General features: G+C 41.7%; 1 protein-coding gene across 1 annotated transcript in view; it reads right to left on the bottom strand.

The window, feature by feature from the left end:
• Positions 1 to 8,083: 8,083 nt before the first annotated feature.
• The window catches only part of LOC127007189 (uncharacterized), a 16,998-nt gene continuing 2,581 nt past the window's right edge, over positions 8,084 to 22,500 (bottom strand). The window contains exons 3-8 of the mRNA XM_050877903.1: positions 18,596 to 18,724; positions 18,311 to 18,497; positions 17,984 to 18,220; positions 12,576 to 12,934; positions 8,518 to 8,704; positions 8,084 to 8,414 (exon numbers count right to left, since the gene is read on the bottom strand). Coding sequence (XP_050733860.1) covers positions 8,169 to 8,414; positions 8,518 to 8,704; positions 12,576 to 12,934; positions 17,984 to 18,220; positions 18,311 to 18,497; positions 18,596 to 18,724 — 1,345 coding nt within the window. The 3' untranslated portion in view covers positions 8,084 to 8,168. The remainder of the gene's footprint in view (positions 8,415 to 8,517; positions 8,705 to 12,575; positions 12,935 to 17,983; positions 18,221 to 18,310; positions 18,498 to 18,595; positions 18,725 to 22,500) is intronic.

Raw genomic sequence — 22,500 nt, 5'->3', positions numbered from 1 at the left:
TTTAAGCTGAAGTATTGGTTTCCAATTACACACATTTTGCAATAGTGTTATGTTCTATATCTTGAATAAGACTGAGTAGTTTACAAACGTATTAAAGCAGTGGTTCTTAATTTTTCGGTCCCAATACCCAGAGGTCACTCTACATCAACCCCCGATATTCCATATTCAGTGGTGTCATGTAAAAACGATAAAATGGGCTACTTCTAGATCAGTAGTTCCCAAACTTTTCCAGGCTGGCGCCCCATTGGCTCCCCGGTGAGTTCCAATAACTACCAAAGCGTCTGCTAGCCATCTCGCCCTCCTCCCTGAGCCTCATCCTTCGGTTACCGTTGTCTTTTTCAGCCCACCTGATGAAATATTTTCCTTCTCGTGGTTTCCATTCTAATGAAGAATGTATTTATACCACACGAAAGTCTTGTAAATGAAGTGGAAAATAACCAGGTGTTTGTTAGTGTCGGTACTGACACAGCTTAAGGGGGTCGATGTGGGCTAAGCCCCCCAGTTAGGTAAGTTAGGCTAATTTATGTTTGGTTAGCATAAATTTATTCGGCAGTCGGTGTTAGGTGTGGAAATATGCAGCGCGGGATGGGACATGGCGGCCGGTGTTGCGAGAAATACCTCCTCGCACAAATAAGTCGCTCTGTTGTCCACCACGCATGCTAACAAGGGGAATACACAGCAGGAAAAAAACATTGATTTGCCTGGTTTTGTTCTAATTTGCCCACTAATGAGCGGTGATGGAAATGTAGAAACTGTAATCAAGTTGAACATCTCTCTCTGCGAGTTATTTTGCGGCTTCAGCGGCGGGTAGCGACGGGTGTACAATAGGCATTTAAAAGTCAATCATTTAATGTTTTGTGACAGAAACAGTTATCACATTATATCATAACACCCTAAACACTACAAAAAAAAAAGTTTCGTCTGCCAGTGCGAGATTGGCGCACTTGTATTATTACATAAGAACATAAGAACGCAGGAGTTTACAAGAGGCCGGTAGACTTGTACGAGGCAGCTCCTTTGACCCTCAGCTCCTGTGTATCTAACCCTACCTAATATCGCTGTCCATGAATTACGTTACGTAGGAAAATCTCTCATGAACACGATAGTGTGATCAGAATGCAGATAAAGCTCCACATATTGAAAACACAGGGTTATTTATAGCAACATGTTAAAAAAAATGAGTGTCGCGTGCGCCGTGATGGTTGAGGGGAGTGAAATGTTGCTATAAATAACCTTGTGTTTTCAATATGTGGAGCTTTATCTGCATTCTGATCACACTATCGTGTTCACGAGAGATTTTTCTACGTAACGTAATAATATATTTCTGCAGTCAATGAACAACTGTTGAAAATAATGAGCATAATTAAAACATGTTATAAATTTTTTTTAACATCTTCTCAGTTCAACTCATCGTAATACCATTTTCTTTTTTGTTTTGTCGAGTTTTTATAATACATCTTGATTCTACAATCACTGCTGAGTCTGATGGTGTCAACCAAAACTGGCTAGCTCGTATATGAGGTGAGATTACTTTTGCTTTTTGAGTGCAAAGCTTCTATGAAAATTTAAGAGAGATAAGGATACGATCTCTCTCTCTCTCTCTCTCTCTCTCTCTCTCTCTCTCTCTCTCTCTCTCTCTCTCTCTCTCTCTCTCTCTCTCTCTCTCGAACAGAGCAACAAATTCATTGAAACTCTCTTCAGAATACTAATGGAGAAGCTTAGAAACAAAGTACAACCAGCAAGAGACAAAGTAGGAGTAGAGCGTAGAAAACTTATATATACGAGAAAGCAAGTCTCTGGAAAGGAAACTGGTAAGTGCTGAGAGGAATGGAGGCAAAGATACTCGGTACGACTATATCGGATTTGAAAAACTGTAAATATAGACAATAGGCAAACGTAGATGAAAAAAAGGGTATTGAAATCAGGAAATGACAATGGTCAGGGCAAAGAGGAAGGATAGAGGACAACGAATGGACAAAAAGATTGACAAATTGGAAAATAACTGATGTAAAGAGACCCAAAGGATGGCAGATGGTGTGATGAAATTCATAAGTTTACGGAACCTTAATTTCGAAAATGGAAATTTGAGGCATCGAACGGAAACGCTTGAGAGAGGCCCGTGTCTTGCATTGTAACGGTACAGGCTGCTGCTGATGATGATAATGAAGATATTTTGAAGAAAAATGGTTAAATATGTGTGTGTGTGTGTGTGTGTGTGTGTCTCTCTCTCTCTCTCTCTCTCTCTCTCTCTCTCTCTCTCTCTCTCTCTCTCTCTCTCTCTCTCTCTCTCTCTCTCTCTCTCTCTCTCTCTCTCTCTCTCTCTCTCTCTCAATGTGTGTGTGTGTGTATATATATATATATATATATATATATATATATATTCCCGACCGTCTTGGAGATCGGCCCAACATTCTAGACCTCTTCCTTACCTCAAACCCTTCTGTTTATTCTGTCAAACTGTTCTCTCCGTTGGGCTCCTCCGATCACAATCTTATTTCTGCATCCTGTCCTATCGCTCCTGTACACTCTCTGGACCCACCGTAGAGGCGATGCTTCTGGCATTTTGCTTCAGCTCGGTGGGACGACCTGAGATATATATATATATATATATATATATATATATATATATATATATATATATATATATATATATATATATATATATATATATATATATATATATATATATATATATATATATATATATATATATATATATATATATATATATATATATATATATATATATATATATATATGTATATATATATATATATATATATATATATATATATATATATATATATTCCCGACCGTCTTGGAGACCGGCCCAACATTCTAGACCTCTTCCTTACCTCAAACCCTTCTGCTTATACTGTCAAACTGTTCTCTCCGTTGGACTCCTCCGATCACAATCTTATTTCTGCATCCTGTTCTATCGCTCCTGTACACCCTCTGGACCCACCGAAGAGGCGATGCTTCTGGCATTTTGCTTCAGCTCGGTGGGACGACCTGAGGATGTACTTTTCCGATTTCCCGTGGAATGATTATTGCTTCCAGGATAGAGACCCCTCTGTGTGTGCTCAGCGCATCACAGAGATGATTGTCTCTGGAATGGAGGCATACATTCCTCGTTCTTTCTCTACTCCTTACGCTAAAAAGCCTTGGTTTAATCACACTTATTCTCGTGCTGTCAATGATAGAGAGGCAGCTCACAAAAGGTACCAGAGCCTTCAAACTAATGCTAATTATGAACTTTACATTTCTGCCCGAAATCGTGCCAAATCTATTCTCCGACTAACCAAAAATTCTTTCATTAATAGAAAATGCCAAAACCTTGCTTTCTCTAACTCTTCCCGTGACTTCTGGCATCTAGCCAAAAAACATCTCCTCCAACTTCACTTCTTCATCTTTCCCTCCAATCCTCAGTCTTGACGGCAACACTGCCGTCTCATATATCTCTAAGGCTGAACTCTTCTCTCAAACTTTTTATAAAAACTCCACTCTGGACGATTCTGGACATATTCCTCCTACTCATCCCCCCTCTGACTCCTTTATGCCTGTTAGAAAGATTCTTCAAAATGATGTTTTCTTTGCCCTCTCTGGCCTCAATCCTCAGAAGGCTTATGGACCTGATGGAGTGCCTCCTATTGTCCTTAAAAACTGTGCCTCCGTGCTGTCACCCTGAAGGTCAAACTCTTTCGCCTCTGCCTGTCAACATCTACCTTTCCTTCTTGCTGGAAGTATGCCTTCATACAGCCTATGCCTAAGAAGGGTGACCGCTCCAATCCCTCAAACTACCGTCCTATAGCTTTACTATCTTGTCTATCTAAAGGTTTTCAATCAATCCTTAACCGGAAGATTCAAAAGCACCTTTCCACTTCTGACCTTCTATCTGATCGCCAGTATGGGTTCCGGAAGGGGCGTTCTACTGGTGATCTCCTAGCCTTCTTAACTGACTCTTGGTCATCCTCTCTTAGCCGTTTCGGTGAAACCTTTGCTATTGCGCTGGACATATCAAAAGCTTTTGATAGGGTCTGGCACAAATCTTTGCTTTCCAAACTACCCTTCTACGGTTTCTATCCTTCTCTCTGTACCTTTATCTCCAGTTTCCTTTCTGACCGTTCTATTTCTGCCGTGGTAGACGGTCACTGTTCTTCCCCTAAATCTATTAACAGTGGTGTCCCACAGGGTTCTGTCCTATCTCCCACTCTTTTCCTGTTGTTCATTGATGATCTTCTTTCTAAAACGAACTGTCCTATCCATTCCTACGCCGATGATTCCACTCTGCATTACTCAACTTCTTTTAATAGAAGACTAACACTACAGGAACTTAACGACTCAAGGCTGGAGGCTGCAGAACGCTTAGCCTCAGACCTTACTATTATTTCCGATTGGGGCAAGAAGAACCTGGTGTCCTTCAACGCCTCAAAAACACAGTTTCTCCACCTATCCACTCGACACAATCTTCCAAACAACTATCCCCTATTCTTTGACAACACCCAGCTATCACCTTCCTCAACACTAAACATCCTCGGTCTATCCTTAACTCAAAATCTCAACTGGAAACTTCATATCTCATCTCTTACTAAATCAGCTTCCTCGAGGCTGGGCGTTCTGTACCGTCTCCGCCAGTTCATCTCCCCTGCACAGCTGCTGTCCATGTACAGGGGCCTTGTCCGCCCTCGTATGGAGTATGCATCTCATGTGTGGGGGGGCTCCACTCACACAGCTCTTCTGGACAGAGTGGAGGCTAAGGCTCATCGTCTCATCAGCTCTCCTCCTCATACTGATAGTCTTCTACCTCTTAAATTCCGCCGCAATGTTGCCTCTCTTTCTATCTTCTATCGATATTTCCACGCTGACTGCTCTTCTGAACTTGCTAACTGCATGCCTCCCCCCCTCCCGCGGCCCCGCTGCACTCGACTTTCTACTCATGCTCATCCCTATACTGTCCAAACTTCTTATGCAAGAGTTAACCAGCATCTTCACTCTTTCATCCCTCACACTGGTAAACTCTGGAACAATCTTCCTTCATCTGTATTTCCTCCTGCCTACGACTTGAACTCTTTCAAGAGGAGGGTATCAGGACATCTCTCCTCCCGTATTTGATCTTGCTTTCGGCCACCTCTTTTGTTTCTTTTTAGGAGCAGCAGTAGCAGGCTTTTTTATTATTGTTTTTTTTTTTTTGTGTGCCTCCTTTTGTTGTAAAAAAAAAAAATATATATATATATATATATATATATATATATATATATATATATATATATATATATATATATATATATATATATATATATATATATATATATATATATATATATATATATATATATATATATATATATATATATATATATATATATATATATATATATATATATATATATATATATATATATATATATATATATATATATATATATATATATATATATATATATATATATATATATATATATATATATATATATATATATATATATATATATATATATATATATATATATATATATATATATATATACACACACACACACACACACACACACAAGTGACAGACTTTTGGGAAACAGATATTACTGGACGTGGGCACAACTAGAGACTTCGCGCGACTCGTGTCAGCGTCGGGGAGTGAGTGAGTGGAGGAGGTTCGTGCCGCTGGAGCACTACCAAGAGGTGACACTTGTTGCGTTGACCCCATATGACATGCGTGTACACCGCCGCTTTGGGATTGGCCTCTCGGTTATACATATTTGATTCTTGAACGAAAACAAATCTTGATCGAAATTGTATATTCCTTACACACAGAAAACTTTTTTGCTGATAAGCATGCATTTGTGATCAGCTTAATCTAAATTCTGTTTATATAAGTCTAAAAGGAATCACTTATAATGATTTTTGTTGTTATACAATATACCGTTATATAAATTCATAACTTGTGACTGGAACTCCTTGAATACGTTTTACGTTTTCGATAATTGTTATAAAGCTTTTTTGTAATTTAGTTATTGTTATAAGTAGTTTATTGCCTATACAGGAAGGTTATTCTTTTTATGCACTAAATGGATTGACGTTATCAAAAGGAAAACAATGAACAAGGTCTGCATTGCTATATTCGTAAAGAAGGTTCATTGCAGTTTTTTTCATCTTTGGTTCTCAGAATTATTCAGTCACTGCCAGTCAGCTGCAACGATGTAATGACAGCTTCAAAAGGTATTTGCGCACACATTCGAATGCATTATAACTTCGTTTGAAATATTTCTTATTGTCACAGACAAGGAATATGCATGGGGAAATGCCTCGAAACAGCATTATAATTCATATATAGGTTCCGGTATTAAAGGAACACATTTTTAACAGTTGTTTTATTATTCATCCAAATCAGTTCGTTCCGGTTCCCAACCCTATTTTTTAAGGTCAAGGAATATCAGGTCACTAGATTTTCTCGCAGACCACTCCATTTTTGGTAAATAAGCAAATTAGGACCCGTGATTGTTTTAAAAGGATTTTTTACTTTAATTTGTAACAATAATTCCTTATTACTCACTACTATTGGTTCGTCTAAGTTTCTAGTCCGTTGCTACAACGTGCTTTCCTATATTTTCAGGTCTGATATTCATAATGATGGATAACGAAAACGGCATTTCCTGCTAGGACCCCCTTATGGATAGGAGCAGTGACATCTCAAGTAATGGACGGCTTACTCTGTTGATTTTGCGGCGCCCTTGTCATTGAGCCGCGAATTTTGGAAAATCAACCGCTTTGGTGTGAGTCGCCATAACTCCCTTATTTCTTGGGCTACAGTAAAGTTTTTGGTATCAATCGACGGCAAAATGAAAGGGCTATATTTTTTAAATAGCGACCGTGCTCGAAAACTGACTCGAAAGGGTAAAAATCGAGTAAATTCGCAAAAAATATAGCCCTTTCATATTGCCGTCGATTGATACCAAAAATTGTATACTTTAGCCCCAGAAATAAGGGAGTTATGGCGATTCACACCAAAGCGGTTGATTTAAAAAAAAAATCGTGGCTTAATGACAAGGCTGGGGAAAATGTCCGTTCCATAGTATAAGGTTCACTGATAGGAATCATATACTATTCTTCGTTAGAAGTAATGCGATAAGACTCTATAAGCCAATTAGGAAAGTGGAGATGACATCTTATGTGTGAAAAGCTGCGAATTGTGGAAACAACTGCCAATCTGATCAAGAGTGACATGAGAGCTAGTTACGTATCTAGTGAATAGCATCACTGTCTGAGCGTCTATTGTCATATCCAAGAATGGAAGGACAATTCTGGTCCTCAGGAACCAATTAATTATGAGAGAAAATCATCTCCCAATTTCTTTCCATTACGACACTAGACCCAGCCCCCAAAGAACTTCTGGAGAGTGTGCATTGCAACTGCAAGGCTGGATGTAGTACCAGAAGATGCAGTTTTTCGAGCACACGGACTGGAGTGCATAACAGTATCCAGACACTGCAAAGGTGAAATCAGCACTAAATCTCCCAAATCAGAACTGGATCAGAATGCAGACTCTTAAGGGGACGCTGCCGAGCATCGCAGGATGAATCTAACTTGAATGATCGTCATACTCATGAAACAATCTGCTTCTGTCAAATCCTTTACATGCGACGAAATGCTGGCAGAAGTAAAATATACCGAGAAGTAAAAAGAATGCTATTGCTTTATTTCTTCATAGTTGCGGGTCCTAACTTGCCATATTAGAAGTGGTCTAATAAAACTTAATGGCTCAATAATGTTCATTGATCTTTAACAGGGTTAGAAACTTGAATAAGCTGCTTCAGAAGTGGAATAGGACGTTGCCGCTAAAAATGCGTTTTTCCTCCAAAGCGGAACTTGATTTGCATAATAGTGCAATTTTTTGAGGCATTTCCTCCAGGTATAATCATAGGAATTTTTTTTTCTGTTACTCCCGTGGTGTATCTATAGATCATGGAAGAGAAAACATTTTTTTTCTTTTTTTTCCGGGTTCGGTCACAAAATAACTGGATTTTAAGAGAACATAACAAATATAAACAACTTTATTACTTTATTTTACCAGATTGTTAGCACCTAGCGGATGTACGTCAAAACTCGCTTTTTAGCACGGATGGAGGGTTGGAAAATCGCAAGACACTGTAATCCTCTCGTATATTATTCTCCTAATGGCAGAGTGAGATGACGTTTTCGCTGAAGAACACGACGCAGGAGAGAAAGGCGCCTGCGAGGTATAACAAGAGTGGCCCTTGCATGTGGACCAAAGTAAGAGCCGTTGTGGTTTTCTTGTCAGAGACACTGTCCTCCTGTAGAGTGACGCCTTGTATCTTCGTCGCTTTTCTTTTTTGTAGCTGGGCACTGAACTGAGCTTCTTGCAAAACTTCTGTTGTCCATCTGTTTATCAACCCAGCCTGTAAACAAAGTTATCGATATCAATAAGGGTTTAAAATTTCTCGACAAACACAAACACTCTTCACTTCAACGAGAGAATACATTACTCCTTCAGAAACTCACACCGTGGAAGACCAAGATGTAATGGTCCAGGTTGTTCTTGAAGGGCGCGTTGGGTGTTAGAGGCCAGCCAGTGTAGTCAGGCAGGACGTAACCCTTAGCCACGTACATAGGTGTGAACCCTTTCTTGCTAGTGAACTGCTCGGCAATCTTTATCATCATATTCAGTCGTTCGTACATGACAGCTGCCCTGTAGAAAAATATATATTCACAAATATGAAAAGGTTGTGGAATGTCATGAACGAAACTGCCATTTTTTTTATTAGTATATTACGTTTTTCCAAGTATTTTTAGGAAGCTTATCGAAAAATAATTGAAATAATTGAAACTTCAAATTTTTTTTTGTGCCCGAACTGTTTGGTTTGCATTTGTTTATTTATCAGGAAGTTTACCTTCATCCCAAATCTGTATGACTGTCTCTGTGACTGAAATAATTTTTGCTCTCCAGAGTAGTGACCCTCCAATCTGTTTACTGTTTAATAATACATAAAACACACCTTCTTTGAAAGAGATGTTAATGTGATGGATCTACCAAAGTAACACTAATAACAACTCAAGATCACCACTTGCCTTCTAAACATCTATTCCCTAGTCTTCGATAACACTTCTACGTTTAACATTATCGGTCTGTCATTAACTAAAAATCTCAACTGAAAACTTTATATTTCAACTATTGGTAAATCAGCTTCCTATGTTAGGCTCTATGTTAGGCATTTTGAATGGTTCGGCAATCTTTTTCCTCTCTCAGAAGATAATTATATACAGGGGCCTTGTCCACTGCTATTTAGAGTATGTATCCCTGAATTGACATATATATCGAAAGCCTTCGATAGAGACTGGCACAAGTCTTTGCTTTCTAAACTGCAATCTTTCGGATTCTATCCCTCTCTCTGTTCCTTTATCTCCAATTCCTTTCCGGCCGTTCTCTCTCTGCTGTGATGGACGGTCACTGTTCTTCCCCTAAACCTATCAACAGTGGTGTTCCACAGGGCTCTGTTCTATCACCCACTCTCTTCCTGTTATTCATCAATGATCTTCTTTTTCATAACAAACTGTCCTATCCACTCATACGCTGATGATTCCACTCAGCATTATTCAACTTCTTTCAACAGAAGACACTCTCAACAGGAATTACATGACTCCAGGTTGGAGGCTGCAGAACGCTTAACCTCAGACCTTACTATCATTTCCGATTGGGGTAAAAGGAACCTTGTGTCCTTCAATTCCTCAAAAACCCAATTTCTCCACCTATAACTCGACACAATCTTCCAAACACCTTTCCCCTATTCTTCGACAACACTCAGCTGTCACCATCCTCAACACTAAACATCCTCGGTCTATCCTTAACTCAAAATCTGAACTGGAAACTTCACATCTCCTCTCTCACTAAATCAGCTTCCTCGAGGTTGGGCGTTCTGTATCGTCTCCGCCAGTTCTCCCCCGCACAGTTGCTATCCATATAGAGGGGCCTTGTCCGACCTCGTATGGAGTATGCATCTCACGTGTGGGGGGGCTCCACTCACAGCTCTATAGGACAGAGTGGAGTCTAAGGCTCTTCGTCTCATCAGCTCTCCTCCTCCTACTGATAATCTTCTACCTCATGAATTCCGCCGCGATGTTGCCTCTCTATCTTCTGTCGATATATTCACACTGACTGCTCTTCTGAACTTGCTAACTGCATGCCCCCCCTCTCGCGGCCACGCTGCACACGACTTTCTTCTCATACTCATCCCTTTACATAGGAATACACAGGAAGAACAGACACCAGAAGACCTATCGGTCTATGGCGAGGGTGTCTGTTTACTACCGCTACTAATGATAATCTACGTGTGGTAGGACAGGACAGAATAGATGAAGGCTCCTCACCACCCACCTCTCCCTCCGGCAACGTGCCGGCAGGAAATAGTTAAAAGAGAACACCATGTACCTTTAAGGAAGAAAGGGACATGGAAATTTTACAGTAAAGAGAGAAATAAGAGGAAATTACTACCCTTAACTTACACTACTGGTAACCTAAGCTGTGGGGGAAAAAGACTTCATTACATAAGAACATAAGAACACAGAAACACAGGGAGACTGGAAGAGGCCGAGTGGCCTACACAAAGCAGCCCCAAAAAAAACCTTAATACTCACGATGGGTGAGGTGTAGTTTCAGGGGCATAGGTTGAGGCTTGATCCTCGTTTTACCGGCGGTACTATGCATGCACCAGTACCCTGTCACCTTACTGCACCCGCACCTCACTCCACCTGTCATGCGGACATTAACTGTTGCTTTACTCTATTGTTAACTTACGCTACTTGCAATCTAGGTTGTGGGGGAGAATAACATGGATTTAGATTGAGGTCTTGCTGCAATCTGTCTGAAAACATGCGAAGAAGGGTCAGTATAGTCTTATATCCCTGAAGTACTTATCCAGTGAAGACTTGAAGCTATTGATACTCTGTGCGCACACAATGACGGTGGGAGTCTATTCCAGTGATCGACGACTCTATTGTTGAAAAAACTTCTGCGCACCAATGTGTTACATCGGTTTCCCTTTAACTTCATACCGTTGCTGCGTGTTATTATGTTGGTGTCTCTCAGAAATAGACTATCTGGGTTAATGTTATCGAATCCATTAGGATTTTGAACACTTCAATTAAGTCCCCTCTTATCCTTCGTTTTTTTAGGGAAAACATATCTAAACGCTTTAAACGCTCGTCATATGACAAGTTTCGGAGCGCTGGAATTTGTTTGGTTGCTCGTAGCTGTATCTTTTCTAGCAAAACTTGAGCTTTGATATAGTTCGGTGACCAGAACTGAACGGCATATTCTAGGTGTGGTCTTACAAATGCTGAATATAATCTCTTCATAAGTTCGGGTGATTTATAATCAAAGTTTCTTGAGATTAATCCTAACATCATATTGGCTTTTTTACTCGCTGCAGAACATTGATCACTCATTTTAAGAGTGTTACTAATAATGACACCAAGATCTTTTTCTTGTTTTACTTCGCTGAGCTCATGTCCAAATCCCTTACGCACGAGTTAACCAGCATCTTCACTCATTCATCCCTTACGCTCGTAAACTTTAGAACAATCTTCCTTCATCTGTATTTCCTCCTGCCTACGACTTGAACTCTTTCAAGAGGAGGGTATCAGGGCACCTCTCCTCCCGAAATTGACCCCTCTTTCGGCCACCTCTTTGAATTTTTCTTAGGAGTAGCGAGTAGCAAGCTTTATTATTATTATTGTTTCCTTTTGCTTGAACCTCTGCCTTCCACGCCGCGAAGCCTGGCAGCGCAGCGCTTTAACCGACTGAGCTATCGGAGCGGTGAGAGAGTGTGTGTGTGTGTGTATGTGTGTGTGTGTGTGTGTGTGTGTGTGTGTGTGTGTGTGTGTGTGTGTGTGTGTGTGTGTGTTGTCCTGAAATTGAAACCGGTGTAAAAAATGTAGACAAATCGTAATTAAATTATGTCCCTGTTATTTCCCGATGGTAATGGACTCACTTTTCTTTGATGGAGTGCCGTATTCCGATTTGGAGTGATGACACAATCCTCACTCTCTGACCAACGGTTCTGTACATCGATGAACCAGATCTCTTGAAACTGTCAATGAAACCTCGTATATCCGGAGTATCTGGAAATACAATCCTGGAAAATACAGAAAGAAAAGTTGTAATGGATTCTTTGATTTCAAGTTGGCGAAGGAAGAAAAGCTATGACAAAAATGAAATACCAATAAGAGAGATAAGTGAGTGAGGAAGTTGCCAGGTGCGTAATTTTTAAAATTTTACTCCGACCTGCCAGACAGAAAGGATATAATGAGTTTGATCATACGTCGCCTCGGTGCACCATAGCCCCCCACAATTTTAGACTTCCCATGTTACATAGATATAGATATAGATATAGACACACAGACAGATAAATTGATATAAATAGATATAGATAGATAGATAGGTAGATGTAGATATAATCACGTTTGATAAAGAATGCTTATAAATAATATTGAATTTATAAAAGAAATTGGTAAGAATATAACATTTATAAGTAACAATTTTTTACAATATAGGAGAAAACTACGCTTGCTTCATTTTGATCTCGATGACATAAAAGATGTTTGGAGAGAAAAAACAAATCCTCTTGACATGATTTATGAATATACTGTAAGCAGAAATAGACGAGTACTTCGCCCCGGTGTCGACCAGGTCAGCGAGGGTCTCTGCGCGGGGCGGGTACTTGGGCACGGTGAGGCTGGCGGTCAGGTTGCTGCGGTAAACATTTCCCACGATGAAGGAGAAGATGAGCCACGCCGCCAACACCACCCGCGTCGAGCTTCGCCGTGGCAGCTCTCCAGGGATGGCCTCGTCGACCAGCGTCCCCACCACCAGCTTCACCACCAGCCACGCCTCGGGGCCCTTTTCTTCGCCTTTGGGCTTTACCTTTTAAAATGTATCGGTATTGTCAATTTAATACTTATGGTACTGTCACCTTATAGCTCAGAACAATTAGGAGGTAGTTCAAGTAGCAGAGGGCCAAGAATGACGAGCGGTATTATACGACCCTGTAATTATATGTGACTGAAATACTGTTCCCGGAATGAAGAAGAATATTTAGAGCCGATGAGCGTATGAGCCAAGCCGATGAGTCAGTGAGGTAAGTCCTCGCTCATGGTGAGTAACTTTTAGGGATTTCACGACTAACCGTTCGTATTAGATAAGTACACTAGCAACAAAAAGTTCTTGAACACTTTAAGCACCATGCATTCTAGATACATGGACGAAGAATTTTGAGACACCTCTCCCTGTGTAGAACGGGTGGTAGTCCTGTGTACATATGCTCTGTGTGAAGGAGTGAAGTGCCAATGGGTCAGTATTACATGCGCAATGATAAGCCTTGTCGCTTGACTTCGATGAAATTAATATATTTGTTAAGTAACCGTATTACAATCATTAGTTGCGGCGATAATTCTTCGTCACAAGGGTGTTTTTTCGTCTGTAGATTTACGTCATTGTGGTGCCGATTTAGTACCACCGAGTGAATAAAATCATTTTGTAACCCATTCTGCTTCAGAACTATGTCACTTTAAATGCTGTGGCTCACGCCATTCCTATTCAAATGAGGGAATGATAATTTCAGGTGGTAGTTAGAGTATAATTGCCAATAAAAGTATGTAAAATAAAAATATCTGCCAAAATTAACACTTAAACCACATACTGCGACCGCTTGGTTAAGTATAAGATATATGAGGATGGGAGGTATTTATTTAATAATGAGTGTATGCATCGCCTGCGCCGATTATACTGTTAAGGACGCACGCCAGGAAAAAAATCGAAAAAATATTAAAAATATCGAAAATGGTGAAAGTATTCTGGGATACACTATCACCCATGGTCTCTCATTTCACCAAGTTTGAGCATCATAGCGCGAAATTTACTTAATGTATGGGCCCTTTAAAACTTGAATGTCACGCCGCTGGGCGTTTCTTTACATCATGTGCGAGCAAGTGGACTTTAAATCCTCTTATATCTACTTTTCGCTATTATTGTGCTAGTTATTTAGAAATATTGGGATGTTTATTTTCTCATTGGAAACTCAAGCCTCTAGCCTCGCTACGAGGTGCTCTTCAAGGCGAGCCAGCCTGGCCCAACCACGTGTTTTTAGTAAATATTCAAATTTGACTTAGCACATCAAAATACACACAAAATAACCTCAATGAGCAATATTGAGTCTGAAACTATGTGGTCATGACCAAAAAATAAATAAAAAAAAAGCCACAGTATCACAGTTATATAGTCATGCTTGATAGCCCATGCATTCACTGTTTATTAACTAATTGCAGTGGTTTTGGTCTTGATTTGATCCTCATTGCCTACTCTTCAAAATGAAAGTAACAAATTTTGTCATGGTCCTACCTAGTATCTGCATACCTATGTCTAACCTTTAGGAAGCGTTTTCTCAAAAGTGATTTTTTAAAGAAAAACTGTATTTTGAATGCTATCTTCTCTGTTAATAATGATCAGTTTTTACTGAAAAATTTATTTTGGGCAATGACGTCCTAAATTAAATAATGCTTGGAGGACTTTGTCCTATCTTTATTGTAAGCTTGCAAAATATTTCCTGAAATTCAAGTTTTCATTTCTGAAAGTTAAAAAATATGTCAGAGAGAATACGTGCTTGTCAAAAAATCAGCGAATCAATTTAGAATTAATTCCTCCAAGCATATTGTAGAGACAAGACCAGAGAACATGTCCTAGAAAGGTGAAGTCAAATTACATGATAGGTACTGAGAAGATAGGCTTCAAAATATTGCAATTTTTAACATATTTCTAGTATAATGCTTTTAATAAAGTCATCATTTTTCAATTAAGGAACCTGAATTCTGGTCAGAAGTACTACATTAATTATTACACCATTAAGCGGACACAATTCAAGATGATCGGATGATTGTGATTGCACCAACAAGAGTAAATCCTAGCTTGCGTTTAAGTCTGCTTCGAGGCTTCGAGGCGTGTCACTATAGTCCGTTTCATTCCGTCTGTCCACTCGCGAACGTAGATGTGACACCTGCGCATTGTGAGTTCGTGCTTGCGCGAAGATCAACATTATATTTTCAGTGATATATTTAAATGTTTGTGTATACAAAAAACCCTCAAGCCATCGTATATGAACCGCACACAGATGGTTTTCATCGATTATTACCATACAAGCACACGAAGGAACAACTTGTATAACAAACAGTATAGTCTGATCATACTAGAATGATCTACAGCCTTTCAGATACTCATATTTCATCTCATTCAGGTATAGGCTACATAAATTAAGTGACATACGATTCTGCAAGTGTCTAAACATACATAAGGAGTTTTGACGTGTTGCATGTGTTATGCCGGACGTGTTACTTGGGTTCTGTGTCGCCGTCAGGAGACTCAGTGGGAGGGAGATTATGTAAAACACCTTGCACAGCTTCTGAAGTTTAATATTCCTCCTTAGTACAATTCACTCTGACTCTTAACTGACTATAGCCGACTATGACTTACTATGACTGTGTCTGACTCCTCTCGCCCTCTTCTCCCATATATATATATACTGAACAGTACAGTCTAGAACGTTACGGTATGTTTGGTCATACAAGAATGAACATGTAGCAAAAATCTGGGCGAATTGACAACACTTCCCGCCTGGCGCCTGCCCGTGCCCCGCGGGGCGCGGGGGAAGCCATTGCTCCCCGCCCCCTGCTCGCTCCTTCTGGAGTCTTCCAGAGGCCCATAGACCCCGGGGGAAGATTCCAGCACAACACATGTAAATAACATGGGTAGCCTAATAGTCGAAATAGCCTAGCATCGCATTCACAGTTATTATTTACTCTTTCATGTTAATTATTTTATTAATCGTTAATTACATGCAGTAAATTATTAAGATACCCTTTATTTGCACCTGCAGAGACAGATGTCTTTTAATACACCTGAAATGAGCTATCAGTCAAAGAATTTGAAAAACCATAGATCGTTCGAGTATGATGTAACCATGGTATTTAATACAATCTTGTCTTTTCGTGTGCTTGTATGTTAGATTATCGATGCAAACGACTGAGATGTTTTTTGTAAACATAAATATTCAAATATATTATTGAAAAATAGGCTTGAATGTCTATCACAACAGTTGATTTTCACGCATACACGAACGAGAAATGCGCAGGTGCCACATCCATCAAAATTCCCGCTTTGTTGGTGGACAGACGGAATGAAACAGACTAATAGACTATAGTGGTGCCTGTTTCTACATATCTGCTGGCCCATAGTGCTATGGTAGAGATGGACACATCAATCCGCCGTGGTGTTTGGCGATAACTGAGGCCTTCAGTGTGAAGGATAATAAATACTTTGCGCCGGTCTTGTGGGGTCTCCACTGAGATAAACGTGAGCATCACTTACTGCGACCATCAAATCAACACAGGATCGAAACGTATCATATACAGTAATGGATTCTGATGCGTCATCACAATCAGGGATACCAACCATTCAGAGGCGACTAGCCGCGATCGTTTCATTTTCACATCCATCGTGCCTAGGTGTTCGATAACTTTTTGTTGAGGCGTGCACCCCTATATTCAGCTGGGGTCGGGCTCCCAACACTCTCGCACAAATTTTAAATCAGTTATGCTTTGTGTAATCGCTACACATCTGGGTATAACATGAGTATACAAGAATCGAACATTATGGATTAGAGACCAAACAAGGGTTGAAACAATTTAAATGACTATTAAGAATAAAAAATGAACTTGGGCAGGTCATAGCATAAGTATAGCTGATAACAGTAGGGCGAAGATGCTTTTCATTTACAGAGGCCTTGTCCGCCCTCGTATGGAGTATGTATTTTATGTGAGGGAGTGCTCCAGACACACACACACAGCTCTGCCAGACAGAGTGCGGTCAAAAGCTCTTCGTCTCATCAACTCCCCTCTTCTTACTATAGTCCATCGACTCTAAACTTGAGCCCTGTGGCTTGGCCCGGGGAAACCCCCATTGATTACAGATCTAGCGATGACCTGCGCATGGCGATCTGTCTCACTGCTAGTCTGTACGTTATCTATTTAAGGAAAAAAAAAAAATATATATATATATATATATATATATATATATATATATATATATATATATATATATATATTACAACAAAGGAGCCGCGCAAGGCAAAATTTATATATGTATATATATATATATATATATATATATATATATATATATATATATATATATTTCTATATATATATCTATATATATTTCTATATCTATATCTATATATATATATATATATATATATATATATATATATATATATATATATATATATATATATATATATATATATATATATGACTGCATGGTGTTATGAATGGCTTAGGATTAGAGGGAAAGACAACGACTAAATAAACCTTCCTTATCACTTGGCAACGTGGCTCATGCGAAGGTACCGCCTGACGGACCTTGGCTACAGGCGCCAGGCCGCACCATTCAGGGTACCGCCACAATGGACAACTCAAGTAGATCTCACTCTCGGGCCCTGCACAGCCATGCAAGAGAGAGAGAGAGAGAGAGAGAGAGAGAGAGAGAGAGAGAGAGAGAGAGAGAGAAATAGCGACCCTCTCTGAGGAGAATAATGAAGTGATGTGGCAGAAGCGCTGTCTCGTGGGGAATCCCTGAGTCGCGTCCAAGGGCTTAAGTTACAATCGATAGACTATGGCAGTTTTCAACCACTTAATTCCGTCGCAATGTTGCATCTCTTTCTATCTCCTATCGATATTTCCTAGTTGACTATTCTTCTGAACTTGCTAACTGCATGTCTCCCTCCCTCCCGCGGCCCCGTTGCACACGACTATCTAATCTAGCTCATCCCTATTCTATCCAAATTCCTTATGCATCTTCATTCTTTTATCCCTTCCAGTTATTGAATGCCATGAACTGAGACGTCTTAAATCCAAGATTGCTTACCACCAAGAGAACAGACAAGACGAGGAGGACGGAGGCCATGATGGACCCCCACACCGCGGGCTGCAGCGGGTAGTAGAGGCTCTGCCAGCTGGGCTTGAGGGTAGGCTTGGCCATGCCGAAGGCCAGCGTGGCTTGCTCGATGAACATAGTGAAGTCAAGTCTCTCAACTAAGTATGGCAATATGGCTACTTTGAAGGGACGCATATAAGATTGTCGAGTGACGAGGCGCGTCAGTACCTGTAACATATTCACAGATACACGGAAGAAAACTACTACTCGATACAAAATTATTGTATGCAAACAATACTGCCACTCTGAAAAACTCACCTTATCTAACTCAGTATAAGGAAGGACATTAATCGAGAAATTGAGAGCTTCTGCGATCACCTCAAGAATTATGTAATCCCTTCCAGCATAACGAGGCGCTTGATTTGTTTTGTTGTCCAGATCTCTAACCTCCATGAAATAAGGTGCCATAGGGTACCAAGTCACGTTGATGCTCATTCCATGAAAGCTGAGAAGAGAAAAAAAAATGTGACCAGACATAATTCAATTACTAAACTACTTTATGGCATTATCGTTTTTATGCATGTGTCATAAATGTACCCTCACTTTTTGTATTTCTCCGGGAATATCGTGTGTCCGCTGATTTGCACAAGTCCATGACTTGCACTCCAGCTGGCCGCTAGCACCACCTGAGCTCCGGTAGAAGTGTAGGGCAAGTGCGCATACAACTGGCATCTGCAGGAAGAAAACTCGAGCTTGAGGGGAGTTGGGACGGATAATGGGACGGGTGGTCCCGTTGGATCAAATGACCTGCTGGTCATGGGGTGGCTATAGTCATGTGGTCACTGTCTCATAGGAGACCACATCGGTCAAGTAGACGTATTCGTTTCTGCACCACCTTGGTGTCTGCTGGTTGCACGCTGGACCTAACATTTAATTTCCATTGCTGAGGTCCATTTTGGAAATGGGGATGTTGAAGTTATATTGGTTAATCCAATGAACACTCACATTATTATTATTATTATTATTATTATTATTATTATTATTATTATATGCTACCAAAGCCTCCCTCCAGGGTACAGATATAACAAGTTGAACCGCACAAAATACCAAAAGATACCGGAGAGAAGGAAAGGGAATGAATAGTTAAGAAACTGGCCAGTCAAAACCAAAAGGAGGAAAAATATTATTATTGCTTCATAAGACATTCACAAGAGTTTACCGCCGGTTTGCTGCCGTAAAACTCGGATAAATGTTGCCACAGTTTCGGGTAATTTTTTTACTGCACTCAATTCAATTTCATGAGATGGACCATTTTCATTCCAAAAAAGGGGTAATCCCTGTCTCGTTGGGTTACTGATTCCATAAATTTGTCAACGACAGAAGAAAACATCCTGAGAATTGTGTCGTACAAAAATTCATAGGATTAAAAGCAAGATCGTTTTGACTAAGAGCAAACCTCGTGACCCGGGCAGGAGTAAAAGGATCAGGCAAGGCATTGTGTACGGGATGCCGATTATTCTTAAAAACTTAAATAAAAGGCCAAGGGAACCAACTTGATGCCGATGATCAAAACCAAGAACAAGTGCCGGAGAAATAAACTTAACTGAATTGATAGCTCTGTCAAGTAAATTTAAATGGTAATTGGCAGCAGACATCCAAAGAGGAGCACAATACTCAAAGTGGGCAAATGCATAAAAAGATTTGATTACAGTTGAGTCACAAGCAAATGTTTTGAAACACTTACGAAGTAAGCCTGTGAATGTCAGTTAAAGCCAAATCCAGGCAGTTCCCAGAACTGTGTGTAGGTCCATGAAGCAGTTGCTCACAACCAGACAAATTAGATAAACCCAGAGCAGCAAAACCATTACTATTGGCTGGAGATACAGAACCCAACCATTCATGGTGATGTCCATTCATGTCTCCAACAAATATAAAAGATGCTTTGACATCAACTGACTGTATTGAAGCCATAGCAGTTAAAAGGCAATCATACAAGTCATTATTAGCATCTGGATTCATATATGGGTTCAAAATATAATGATAAGTTGCATCTCATGGCAGTGACATACAAATTTAGTTAAGTGTTGGGCACTGTATACATAACCACGCCACGAGCACGAGGAAAGGAATCCCGTCTAATTAGAACAGGTTTATTAAAAGTCAGAATAAGAATACAGAAATACCACATCGTGATTTTCTTTCCGACCTCTCCTCGCCTTCTGCTTCCTCCTGTTGTACCCTATTTTACCCCTATAGTACCTCCTACTGTACCCCAGGCCTCTCAAGGGTAGGCGGTGGCCGAAGTGATAGCGTACTGGACCTGTAGCAGTCACCGCTCAAATTCCGTGTTCCTTCCCCTCAGTGACAAGAAAATGGGGTGCTGCAAAGAGAGACTAAGATTCTCAGTGTTTTCATGTAATGTCCATCGTCACTGTGTCTGCCAGTCTGTCTTGTCGCGTCTTCATCGTTAACTTTCCTTGTATTCGTTTACCTTTGACTGTCCGTCCACGTTCTCTTGTCGTCCACCGTTACACATTGTTCCACACATACACCAACACTTAAATGTTAACCTACACAAACAACATTCACACAAACGCATACACAAACAAACACCTATCATATGTGTTGTCCTTGTCGTGATGAGCTCTGTAAGTTTTGTCCAATAAAGTAACCCTGGCGGATATGACTTTCTCTATCCGTGAACCGATTAGCACTTAGAACACTCGCTACCACCAACAATTGGTGACCCGGAGTGTTGCTATGGTTCAAGGTGGCTTATAGCCGGTGCCGTTTTAAGGGCACTCTCTCCTAGAGTGGAGGACCTGGGCAGGGTAACTTGTCCATTCGTCCGCCCTCTCCTGGGGCAAAAATCCTCACCTCCATTCGGGGTTCGTGGGGCTGAGCACTCAGGTCGGGAGAAACATTACGCCATAGGCGTAGTTGCCACCTTCAGGGTTTTCCCCCGCCCTCCCCTAGGCGCCTTCTGCGCCTTCCCCAGGCACCCTCTGTGCCTTCCCCAGGCACCCTCTGTGCCTTCCCCAGGCACCCTCTGTGCGCCTCTTCCAGGCACCCTCTGTGCGCCTCATCCAGGCACCCTCTGTGCGCCTCTTCCAGGGACCCTCTGTGCGATTCTTCCAGGCACCCTCTGCGCGCCTCTTCCGGGCACCCTCTGTGCGCCTCTTCCAGGCACCCTCTGTGCGCCTCTTCCAGGTTCCCTCTGTGCGCCTCTTCTCGGCTCCCTCTGTGCGCCTCCTCCAGGCATCTTCAGCGCCCTTCAGGCATCTTTTGTGCCCCATGGTGCTTCTCCCGGCGCTCACCCACCCACCCCCACCCCTCCTCCTCTCTGCTTTTCTGCTGGTCCGGCGACTGAGACACGCACACCGTGTGACACTACACAGACTCAGTGAACACTCAAACACAGTGCCACACACGCAGTGTACACGCCACACACAGACTCAGTGTATACGCCGCCACACACCACAAACTCAGAGAGACACGCAAACACAGTGTGACACCCCACTGGGACTATTAGCTGCCCCCTGGATTAACCACCGCCTCCTGGATCTACCACCGCCGTCTTGGATTATCCTACACTTGTGGATCCTTGTGTATAGTGCAGTGTGTCCAGCAACAGTTCAGTGCAGCACGTCCCCAGCAACAGTTAGTGTCACAGTGTTACCCACTAAGCGTACAGTGTTGTGTTACAGTGCCTTTTTGAACACTGGTTCACTCCCCGAGCCACAGAGGCCCTGGCACGTGCCAGCGCCTACAGTACACGCAGTTCGTTTTACTCTCACGGACTGCCGCGGCTCCTGGCACATGCTAGCGCCCCTAACTTTTCAACTCGCTGTGGCCCCCGGCTCGCTGGCATCTAGCGCCTTCCCACGCAGTCGTTCGACGCACTCACGACTGCCGCGGCTCCTGGCATATGCTTGCGCCCCTCAATTCTCAACCGGCTGTGGTCCCTGGCACGCTGGCATCTAGCGCCTTACCACGCAGTCATTCGACGCCCTCACGGACTGCCGAGGCCCCTGACACGCTGGCAGCTGGCGCCTTTAATACACGCAGTCGTTCTACTCTCACCGACTGCCGAGGCCCCTGACACGCTGTCAGCTAGCGCCTTTACACGCAGTTCCCTCGACGCACTCTTTGACTGCCGTGGCCCCCGGCGCGTTTACGCCAGTGCCTATTGCCCATCTCCACGCCGCTCGACTTCACCATACCTGACGACGACATGCAACTCTTCCTCTGCTACGGCGGTGTCCTTCAGAGCACCACTCTTCTGCTCAGGACCCGTCTACGTGGTTCGCGATTCGGGAGTGCGGATTCAAGCCTTCCAGGATCTATTAAACAGCCAACCACTCAAACTCACCGCAGCCCACCTTACGCAGCCCACCTTACGCAGCCCACCTCATGCAGCCCACCTCATGCAGCCCACCTCACGCTGCTCAACTCCTCGCTGCTCAACCCCTCGCTGCTCAACTCATCGCTGCTCAACACTTCAGCTC

This window comes from Eriocheir sinensis, chromosome 34, assembly GCF_024679095.1.
Source record: "Eriocheir sinensis breed Jianghai 21 chromosome 34, ASM2467909v1, whole genome shotgun sequence".
Classification (NCBI taxonomy): Eukaryota; Metazoa; Arthropoda; class Malacostraca; order Decapoda; family Varunidae; genus Eriocheir; species Eriocheir sinensis.
This window is presented reverse-complemented; position numbering and strand designations above follow the sequence as displayed.